Consider the following 12,174-nt stretch of genomic DNA (forward strand, 5'->3'; position numbering starts at 1 on the left):
CACACGAAGAACGTTGAAACATATCCAAGAGGAAATTAACCACAACCAACCGATTCAATTTTCACCCAAAGAATCCTGTCCGTCATGAAATTACCACACACTGGTATACTAAATTCATACTAACTCTCAGGGAAATCTTCCTGAAAAGAATAGATGAGGGCTACTTTCATGCTTACACCACATGCTTCACGTGGTCAACTTGGTTTACATAAAGAGTGTAACTCCACAATAATTTCGATAATTAAAATAAATTACATCGAAACGCAATTTACAAAAGAAAAACCTTGAACTGGTTACTATCGTCTTACTATTAACCTGATGGGTCAAACAATTGTATAATCACGTGGTACTGGTCTCACAAAGTACACCCCACGTGGTTTGAACATAAAGAAAAGTTGCTATATTGAAAAATATTGTCAAGACGAGTCGTTATAATCTCACGCAGAGTCGCATTTAAGATTGATGATCTTAGTTAGAGTTACTGATCAACACGTGGTTCCACTTTACTCACAAAGTAGTGACAAAGCAACTACCGGCAGATATTCTGAACTTCACACTCGAATGAGACTGCGTTGCAATTTAAGATACCATTAGCTATTTTAGAGCTAAACCTGAAATAAAGGTGATTAAATTTTCAGTTAGGCTGAACTTAAGAAATCCATTGACCTATGGACTTAGCAGAGATGAGCTTAACCAGAGATCTTACCACTTCAGACGCTCGCCGCGGACAGACTGAACTGGGTCCCTACCGAGGGTGCTTAACAGATACATACGGAATTGACCAGAGAGGCAGCTTCCTGTACCAACATGACAAGGGACAGACAGGACCATACTAAGAATAGAAACCTCTTTGCTTTTAGAAAGTGTAGCTACCTGTTCCGACGTTGGTCCTACTGTTCTCTAGCAGACAGGCTTCTCTGCTACCATCAGGCATGCAACTAGATATACATTTGCTCATTCATCCTTTCACACAGAAGGGAAGCGGGATGACAGTATCTTGTGATATACAGTATATAAAAGAAATAAACTTATTTTAGAAAATAGATTAAGGAAAGGCAAACTTATGTTTCTAGCATTTGTAGACTTAGAGAAAGCTTTTGACAATGTTGACTGGAATACTCTCTTTCAAATTCTAAAGATGGCAGGGGTAAAATACAGGGAGCAAAAGGCTATATACAATTTGTACAGAAGCGAGATGGCAGTTATAAGAGTCGAGGGGCACGAAACGGAAGCAGTGGTTGGCAAGGGAGTGAGACAGGGGTCTAGCCTCTCCCCGATGTTATTCAATCTGTATATTGAGCAAGCAGTAAAGGAAACAAAAGAAAAATTCGGAGTAGGTATTAAAATCCATGGAGAAGAAATAAAAACTTTGAGGTTCGGTTACGACATTGTAATTCTGTCAGAGACAGTAAAGGACTTGGAAGAGCAGTTGAACGGAATGGACAGTGTGTTGAAAGGGGGATATAAGATGAACATCAACAAGAGCAAAACGAGGATAATGGAATGTAGCCGAATTAAGTCGGGTGACGCTGAGGGAATTAGATTAGGAAATGAGACACTTAAAGTAGTAAAGGAGTTTTGCTATTTGGGGAGCAAAATAACTGATGATGGTCGAAGTAGAGAGGATATAAAATGTAGACTGGCAATGGCAAGGAAAGCGTTTCTGAAGAAGAGAAATTTGTTAACATTGAGTATAGATTTAAGTGTCAGGAAGTCATTTCTGAAAGTATTTGTATGGAGTGTAGCCATGTATGGAAGTGAAACATGGACGATAAATAGTTTGGACAAGAAGAGAACAGAAGCTTTTGAAATGTGGTGCTACAGAAGAATGCTGAAGATTAGATGGATAGATCACGTAACTAATGAGAAGATATTGAACAGAATTGGGGAGAAGAGAAGTTTGTGGCTCAACTTGAGTAGAAGAAGGGACCGGTTGGTAGGACATGTTCTGAGGCATCAAGGGGTCACAAATTTAGCATTGTAGGGCAGCGTGGTGGGTAAAAATCGTAGAGGGAGACCAAGAGATGAATACACTAAGCAGATCCAGAAGGATGTAGGTTGCAGTAGGTACTGGGAGATGAAGAAGCTTGCACAGGTTAGAGTAGCATGGAGAGCTACATCAAACCAGTCTCAGGACTGAAGACAACAACAACAACAACATATAAAAGAAAGCGGATGTAGGTTCTGTATGAGACTGTGTGACATGAATTACATATAAACTGTGTTTTAAAGTGTATTAGTGTGACAGATCGTTCTTGATTATGTGTAAAAGTAACACGTTCCACTGCTCAGTCTCCTCCCAGATAGTCAGAAACACCACAATAAATTTAGAAGTAGATGACAACAGTTTTAAAAAATTAACATGAAAGGAATCCAACAGAGACATTTCAAGCGGCAAACTGTATACGCTGACAGCCCACACCCATACGCGGAGAGGGGGACGAAGTAACAATGAAGGAGAAACAAAAGTTGGAGTGTACGTGCTTGCCGGCTACCTGGTGAAGGTGCAGGTGTTGGTGAGTCCGTAGCGCTCCTCGCCGACGGCGAGGTTCTCCGGGCAGCCGTCGTGGCGGCGGCAGCACGCGTCCGTTGCCGCCAGCACGCCCGAGTCCTGCTCGCTGCGGGCCACGTTGCCCGCACCGCACCACTTTGTGCCTGCACACGCCAAACGCCACACGCCACACACTACTGAGCGGCCCCGGATCTACGAGATTTCCGAACAGGGGCAAAAGCCTAACTGGCGCCCCCCCCCCCCTCTCCTTCCCCGTCCATCCCCCTCGACAGTTTGAGATAGGATGCCAAAATTAAAAAAAAAAAAAAAAAAAAAGATTTTTCACAAATATGTTCATTCTGTAGCGCACATCTTTCTGAATATACACGGTGGTCCATTGATAGTGACCGGGCCAAATATCTCACGAAATAAGCATCAAACGAAAAAACAACAAAGAACGAAACTCGTCTAGCTTGAATGGGGGAACCAAATGGCACTATTGTTGGCCCGCTAGATGGCGCTGCCATAGGTCAAACGGATATCAACTTCGTTTTTTTTAATGGTAACCTCCATTTTTTATTACATATTCGTGTAGTACGTAAAGAAATATCAACGTTTTAGTTGAACCACTTCTATCGCTTTGTGATAGATGGTGCTGTAATAGTCACAAAGTACTTGGTATCACGTAACATTCCGCCAGTGCGGACGGTATTTGCTTAGTGATACATTACCCGTGTTAAAATGGACCGTTTACCAATTGCGGAAAAGGTCGATATCGTGTTGATGTATGTCTATTGTGATCAAAATGCCCAACGGGCGTGTGCTATGTATGCTGTTCGGTATCCTGGACGACATCACCCAAGTGTCCCGAACGTTCGCCGGATAGTTACGTTATTTACGGAAACAGGAAGTGTTCAGCCACATCTGAAACGTCAACCACGACCTGCAACAAATGATGATGCCCAAGTAGGTGTTTTAGCTGCTGTCGCGGCTAATCCGCACACAAATTGCGCAAGAATCGGAAATCTCAAAAACGTCGGTGTTGAGAATACTACATCAACATCAATTGCACACGTACCATATTTCTATGCTCCAGAAATTGCATCGAGACGATTTTGAAAGTCGTGTACAGATCTGCCTCTGGGCACAAGAGAAATTACGGGACGATGACGGATTTTTTGCACGCGTTCTATTTAGCGACGAAGCGTCATTCATAAACAGCGTTGACGTAAACCGGCATAATATGCAGTATTGGGCAACGGAAAATCCACGATGGCTGCGACAAGTGGAACATCAGCGACCTTGGCGGGTTAATGTATGGTGCGGCATTATGGGAGAAAGCACAATTGGCCCCCATTTTATCGATGGCAGTCTAAATGGTGCAATGTATGCTGATTTCGTACGTAATGTTCTATCGATTTTACTACAAGATGTTTCACTGCGTGACAGAATGCCGATGTACTTCCAACATGATGGATGTCCGGCACATAGCTCGCGTGCGGTTGAAGCGGTATTGAATAGCGTATTTCATGACAGGTGGATTGGTCGTCGAAGCACCATACCATGGCCCGCACGTTCATCGGATCTGACGTCTCCGGATTTCTTTCTGTGGGGAAAGTTGAAGTATATTTGCTATCGTGATCGACCGACAACGCCTGACAACATGCGTCAGCGCATTGTCAACGCATGTGCGAACATTACGAAAGGCGAAAATACTCGCTGTTGAGAGGAATGTCCTTACACGTATTGCCAAACGTATTGAGGTTGACGGACAACATTTTGAGCATTTATTGCATTAATGTGGTATTTACAGGTAATCACGCTGTAACAGCATGCGTTCTGAGAAATGATAAGTTCACAAAGGTACATGTATCACATTGGAAGAACCGAAATAAAATGTTCAAACGTACCTACGTTCTGTATTTTAATTTAAAAAACTTACCTGTTACCAACTGTTCGTCTAAAATTGTGAGCCATATGTTTGTGACTATTAGAGCGCCATCTATCACAAAGCGAAAAAAGTGGTCCAACTAAAACATTCATATTTCTTTAAGTACTACACGAACATGTAATAAAAACTGGGGGTTCCTATTTTTTTAAAAAAAGCAGTTGATATCAGTTTTACCTATGGCAGCGCCATCTAGCGGGCCAACCATAGCGCCATCTGGTTTCCCCCTACAAGCTAGACAAGTTTCGACTTTGTATTTTTTTTCGTTTGACGCTTATTTCGTGAGATATTTGGCCCTGTCACGATCAATGGACCGCCCTGTATATATATACTGTAAGACGTGTTATTTTGTCTCAAGTTTACCAAAGGGTAGAGTCACGCCTGTGCACATTACATTCTTCTATTGCATGTCAGTGTATTTTGCTCTGCGGAATTCAAACGTGTATATTTTGTAATGGAAGCCATCAAACCTATATTCAGGACAGTGGAAATTAAATTGACCTGCAGTGCCTCTCCTGCTGCCCCCCTTGAAAAAAAAAACTAGCAATTAATTCTGTGTGGGATTATTTGTGAAGGGGAGAATAACAACTCTTCAGAAAATTTGCACTCTTTATTGCCTGTTAGTTAATAACTTCCTCTTTTGTGTGACATGAACTTAAATACAGGAAACGTAACACCAGTAAATATAAGAGACAAGCAAGATAGTACACATTTCTTCAATCCTTAGGTCCCAGCATTTTTTTTTCCTCTCTAATCTCGCTACAGCTTCACACAGCGTGCTTTCCTTTTTGAGAAACAACCTATTACCTCAAAGTTCGTCAAACATTTTGCTACACGAAAAATCAAAATCTCGTTATCTAATACTGAAAAAGTTGTTGATACGAATAGTAGCCAAGACTGCTGTGGTTTCTCGATTTGATAACCTCTATTTTGTCACTGACTGTTAAATAAAGCGAAATAGGCTTTTGTAGGAATTGTAACACTTGCCAAATAAGCTAGACTGTTTTGAGAAAAATGGTAATTTTTATGTACCTCATTTATGTACAGAACGCAATTCACAAAATACCAATATTACGCTTACTACAAGCAAAAAGTTTTATGTTAGGAAATAGTTTCACATTTCATTCATATGCTCCAGTTTCTCAAGTATGAAGTCGAAAAGTAGTAGTAGTACGAAATTTTTATATAAATTCGGACCCATCATATTCTTCCATATAATTTATGTGATGTCCCAGTTTCTTCGCATTCCTCATCCCTTAAAAAAAATATCTTATAATCACTAATTCCATAACTATTCCCGCCACTGTCAAAACTTATTTTCCAGTTAACTGCGCATGTTCACTTATCTCGTATTTATTTTCCGATTACGCGTCATTACATGTTCGTAAGACGCGTTTTTTGCGCTGTTTCTAGACCTGAACTTAAAGCAGCTGCTAACCGGAGGCTTTACAACTGGTAGTTAGCGATCTGGCAAAAATTTTCTGTCAAAATATCATTTTCTTGGATATACCAAGAAGATAACATGTACTCTTTTTTACATATTATTCCTGTTAGTCATTTATTTCTGCCCTGGTAATCTGAACCTACGAATTCCACTAATAATCATAACAGCGCTGATCATTCCCTCACCCAAAGTCTTTTATTTCTAGATGCGACAGAGCTCCCCCTTGCAGAGACATCGCGTACACTATGCAGGCATCCAAAAATCAACTTATGATTCGTTCAGAAATCAATTTAGAATGTGTTCAAAAATAGACTGGGATGCATGCCAAAATCATATGAATAATCGATACAACAAGTGCGATGGGTGATAGACGCTTTGTGAAACAAGGTTTTTTCTTAGAGAAACCGCAGTTTCCCTCCCCCCCCCCCACCCCCCACCCCCTCCCCACCCCTCCACCGACTCAGATTTGGGACTGCTGCCGAGCTGACAGCATACAACCGCTGAGGTCAGCTGATTATGTGTTGGGAGACCGAACATCGAAGGTCATCTGTATGCCAGCATGGATCAGTATACCCAATGCGTACGCGTCTTGAGTAAATTGATCGTCGGAGTGTAAGATAGTTTTCTAAATGTTTGTATAGCGCTTATCTCAGGCGCGACGTGGGCATCAACCCGAAATTCACCTAGTGGAATGTGAGAAACGTCCTAAAAGCGACACCGATACACCGACACTTGCAGTAAATCTCCCGTGCAGATTCCATCGGGGGCCAGAGCACTTGCCGCGCTGTCTAAGGCGATTTGCCATGGTTCGCAGGGCTCCTCCCATTGGAGATTCGAGTCCTCCTTCGGGCACGGGTATGTGTGCTGTACTTAGATTAAGTCAGTTTAAGTCAGATTAAGTAGTGTGTAAGCCTCGGGACCGATGACCTCAGCAGTTTGGTCCCATAGGAACTTACTACTATCGGCACATCTCCCTCTCCTCGAAGCGGAGCGGGCGGTTTAATACGCACGGTTATCCGGGCAGATCCCGTACAGATCTCCTCAGTGGTCGGCGTACGTGGAAACAGCTACAAATCAGTAGCAGCCCCCCCCCCCCCCCAACATCATCATCCAGTTCTGGACATCCCCTCAAATTAATGTGAAAATGTGATCGACTGAGGGGACAACACAATGTTGCGACCACAACGAAGGACGCAGAGAGTACAAAGTGTTATTTTCCTCTCATCTTTCATTCCCTACCTGAGAGGATAGTGTGTGGTGATACAAAATTCGCTTTTTTTCAGCCACATATCAAGGAACTGAGAGCGAGTCTATAGGATTTCCAATGGGGAAAGTAGTTAGTTGCATGTTCCATAAACTGTTTGAACGATTTTTTTATCGATGTACATGGAAGAAGTCGGTTTACAGAATATATACAGGTGATTAATGTCTTACTTATGGAACTACACTCAAAAACTAGTATTTTAATATTAAATAGGAAGCACTGTCTAATGTTCTGCAAAACGTAATGACGAAAGTACTTCTCACGTGATGTGTTACTGCTAAGTAGCATAGCTCGATGCAACTTGCACCGTATGGTATGCGGGGACGAAGGTGCACGCAGGGCAAAGATGTTTCCTTACTTGTGAGTGTAGTGTGTCAGATCTGCATTTTCAGTTGAGAGGGTTTATGGTGGAAGAGTCAAGTGTATTGTGTTAGTGGTTTGTGCTTTGAAACTTTCGATATATTAGGTGAGTTAGTTTTCTGGGGCCTACAATCCTGGTATTTACCATGTAATCGAGGGTTTCTGTCTGCTACAACAACAGCCCAAAGAATTAGCAGTACCGTGTATTCAGTTGCAGAACCTAACTCACGCTTTAAGCTTGGCTATTACTTTAACAAGTTGTGACATATGCCAGCTGATACCGGAAGTTCAGAAATCTGCGTCACCGTGCAAACATCCTAAGAACTAGCTGCGGCAAATGTCCGCATGCGTACCTTTGTCCCAAAAAGTTTGTCTTTTCTTTGTTTGGTTTTAACACTGAACGCGTATATTTATTTAGCAGATTTTATGGGGCTTGGTTTATAGTTCTCTATTTCACATTGACTGATTCAGTATTAACAAGACTAATTCAACCTCAATTTAGAGAAACTAAGAGAGAAAAACGTTCTCCATGCCGTTGCCATCTAAAACGTCACAGGGCGCAAAGAAGCTAATAGAAATGCAGCTCAAAGTCTTGGATGTAGTGAAATCATATTATGTAAAAGACTTAAAGCAGGTCTGGGGGCGCGTCAGTTGAGCGTTTCAAGAAAGTATTTTCTGGGACAGAGGAAACGGAATTGGCGAAGGACTGTATCAATCTGGTCTATGTTCTACGGCCTTGCGCTTAAACAGTTCCGACATGTAGCTTATCAGTCTGCCGAAAGTAATGCCCTCAGTCACCTATTTAATAAAGAAACCCGATTGCCTGGGGATAACTGGGCTCGCTTATTCGTCACTCGTCATAATTTAAGTATGAGGCAACTGGAGAAAATCAGTATCAGGAGATAATGGGGCTCAATAAGGCACAAATGGAACTTCTTTTCAGTTACTCGGAAAATTTCCAACCTAAATATAATTTTACGCCCCATAAAGCCTATAATGAAGACAAAACGGGAATGCAGACTCCACAGGAAAAACTGTAAAGAACTGTGCCAAGAGATAGCCAAACAATAATAATAATAATAATAATACAATGTATTTCCTTCTGTTAAACTGTTTTGCATTTAAATTAGTGATATGTTAGTGTCATGTTTTGATGTTTAATACGATCACAATGATGGAGACAGTGATTATGGTTATTATGATCATGGTGATGATTTTGATATTGTAAAACATTATACAAGTTAATAATGGCAGTACCTGACAAATACTTTAATTGTGCTTTACTCTGTCATGATTATACTAATTTGTTTTTGTGTGGAAGTTTGTCCAGGCCTGGGGCAAAGACCTATTTTCTTCAGTTGTAACATTCTGTCAAATGTAACTTCAATACAGCATTGAAGTACTTGAATTTTGATATGATCCTAGGTGTATTGAACACAACAGTCATTTTCACGTAACCATAAAAGCTAAAAGGAAAAATAGAAAAGTGTTGGAAATTGGAAATTTGTGGTAAGGTCTTATGGGACCAAACTGCTGAGGTCATCGGTCCCTTGGCTTACACACAACTGACTTACGCTAAGGACGACACACACACCCGTGCCCGAGGGAGGACTCGAACCTCCGACGGGGGAAGCCGCGCGGACCGTGACAGGACACCCCAGACCACTCGGCTACCCGCGCGGCGTAGAAAAGCGTTAAGTGCGCACATTTGACCCAGCCTACCCTACATAGAAAGAACTGCTACGGCATAGTAAACACAGTAACTGAACATGCTCGATAAAGTTCCTTGATTATTCATGACGTGCCCACCTGTGACGGTAGGTGGAAACATGTAAGGCACCCACGAACACAATAGAACATGATCGTTTCGGTATCCAGATGTTGTGGTGTGGGGAGACATAATGTTGCACGGGCGTACTGACCTCCAAATCTTTGAACCCGGTACACTCACTGGTCGACGTAATTGTGAGGATGCCTATTCCTCTCCCATGCTCGACTTTTTCAGGATGCATTCGCCCCTGACTCCATTGTTATGGATGACAGTGCTCGACCACATGGAGTTTCACAGGTTGAGCAGCTGCTGGAACCAGAAGGTATTCCGCGAATGGACTGGCTTCTTCTAACTGAATATTTCCAGTTTGCGGATGTTGCTGTGTGTTTCCTGCCCATACAGGTTGCTAATATAATTGCGTAGGCTTCCGTGGCCAGAGTCAGTCGACATATAAGTTTTCTGTGTTCGGTACCGCGTCATAATGTAAAAACTGTTGCTGCTATAGAAAAAACCAACGTTTCGGCCACGATTGCAGGGGCCTTCTTCTGGGTCTGATGGTGCGTTCTAGTTATGCACTGTCCTTTATATTTTGTTGTTAGTGTTCGCTGCGCATACCATTACGCCATAATTTTAAAAAGGTAGTTAGTTTCATTGATCACTTAAGGAAGAAGGTAGTGCTCGTGCCTCGTGTTGACAGTGCGGTCTGTTGGGCTCTGATTGCTGGCAGCCAAGATGGGTAAAGCCTGAGTACATCCTCCCTGTTCATGTTGTTAGGGTGTTTAAATATTTCGATGGCCTTTCTGATTTTGCGTTTCGTCATAATAGGCTGCTTGGCCAACACACTGACTTCGCTGAATTTTATTTCTTTTCCGCACTCATGGTGATGTTCTGCCACTGCGGATTTGTTGTGTTGCCCTAGACGAATATAACGCTCGTGGTCCCGAATGCGCGTTGCTATTGGCCTACCAGCCTCGCCGATGTATGCCTCTCCACATTCGCATTCCATTTTGTAAACGCCTGCAGCGTGTAATGCATCCACCTTGTCCTTGGTGAAGCCTAGCACGTCCTGGATCCTGCGACCACTATAGAAGACAGGCTGCACCACGACGCGGCGAAGATGTTTGTCTGTTCGGTCAGTAACGTTTTTCACATAGGGTAAGCGTACTGTTGGCTGCAGTTTGTCTATTTCCTGCTTATATTTCTTGCTTGTGTTCATCGACAAGGCTGTGTTTATCGACTTAAGGCTGTAGCCATTGGCTAGAAACGTTGTGCGTAACCTTTTAAGCTCAGGTGTGATGTTTTGAGCATCACTTAGGCGCTGCGCACGGATTGCCAAAGAGCGGATGACAGAGTTCTTTTGCGCTGGGTGGTGGTAGGATTGGGCGTGCAGATGCCTGTCAGTATGTGTAGGCTTACGATATACTCTGTGCCCCAGTGTGCCCTCCGTTCTCCTGTACACTTCGACGTCTAGAAATGGGATAGCACCATTCTTTTCTACTTCCAGCGTGTACTGTATCTTCCCGTGCATATTGTTCAAATATTCGTGGTGTGTAGCTCCGTTTCACCATGAGGTCATATAGCGAACGTGTCGTCCACGTATCTCAACCAGCAACGTGGGCGTAAAGGAGCTGAACCGAGGGCCGTTGCTTCAAAGGGTTCCATAAATATGTCGGCTGCCAGCGGAGATAGGGAAACCCCATTGCTACGCCGTCTGTCTGCTCGTAGTATTTTCCTTGCCATTTGAAGTACGTTGAGGTCAGGCACAACTCAACCAGGTCGCATATGTCTGGCGGAACACGCTCCTGAAGGATGTGGATAGTTTCATCTACTGGCACGTTCGTAAATTGTGATTTCACGTCAAAGCTGACCATGATGTCCATAGGCAAAATTGTTTCTCCCTTTAGGCGTTCTATAAAGTGTGTCCAGTTGGTAAACAGCAGCAAACTTCTCATTCGACGGTGGCCACCAATCATGGTACATAACACAAGAGCCAATGGACAACAGAGGTCACGTTCTCCCGCCACGGCAATAACCTATTAAAATAAAGTTCCCTCTCCTTCTTCCTTAAGTGACCAATGAAACTAACTACCTTTTTAAAATTATGACGTAATGGCATGCGCAGCGAACACTAACAACAAAACATAAAGGACAATGCATAGCTAGAACGCACCATCAGACCCAGAAGAAGGCCGCTGCAATCGTGGCCGAAAGGTTGGTTTTTTCTATAGCAGCAGTAGTTTTTACATTATGACGCTGTACCAAACTCAGAAAACTTCAATGTCGACATTTTGCAGTACGCCCATACGCACCAACCGTCCAGAAGTTGTAAACAGCGCTGGTGGAGGAATGCCACACCCTAAAACGATAACTCTTTACCGACCTCGTGACCAGCATGGGAGCATGCCGAGTGTGCCGCCCTTCGAGGTCACAAACACTATTAAGAAGCATGTCCCACCGTTTGTAATGTACAGCCTACTGTCATGAATCGCAGTGAATTTGATATAATTATTGTGTTCCAATGAAAGTGTCATTTCTATTCATTTCATTGACAATGGCTATCAGTTATATTTTACACTATACTACAGAAGTGTAGCCATGTATGGAAGTGAAACATGGACGATAACTAGTTTAGACAGGAAGAGAATAGAAGCTTTCGAAATGTGGTGCTACAGAAGAATGCTGAAGATAAGGTGGGTAGATCACGTAACTAATGAGGAGGTATTGAATAGGATTGGGGAGAAGAGAAGTTTGTGGCACAACTTGACTAGAAGAAGGGATCGGTTGGTAGGACATGTTTTGAGGCATCAAGGGATCACAAATTTACCATTGGAGGGCAGCGTGGAGGGTAAAAATCGTAGAGGGAGACCAAGAGATGAGTACACTAAGCAGATCCAGA

The 12,174-nt window shown here is 42.8% G+C and overlaps 1 protein-coding gene across 1 annotated transcript in view; it reads right to left on the reverse strand.

Annotated features, from left to right (window-relative positions):
• The window catches only part of LOC124712464 (phospholipase A2-like), a 72,526-nt gene that overhangs the window by 42,823 nt on the left and 17,529 nt on the right, over positions 1-12,174 (reverse strand). The window contains exon 5 of the mRNA XM_047242760.1: positions 2,496-2,655. Within this exon, the coding sequence (XP_047098716.1) occupies positions 2,496-2,655 (160 nt within the window). The remainder of the gene's footprint in view (positions 1-2,495; positions 2,656-12,174) is intronic.

The sequence above is a fragment of the Schistocerca piceifrons genome, chromosome 8 (genome assembly GCF_021461385.2).
Source record: "Schistocerca piceifrons isolate TAMUIC-IGC-003096 chromosome 8, iqSchPice1.1, whole genome shotgun sequence".
In the NCBI taxonomy this organism is placed as follows: domain Eukaryota; kingdom Metazoa; phylum Arthropoda; class Insecta; order Orthoptera; family Acrididae; genus Schistocerca; species Schistocerca piceifrons.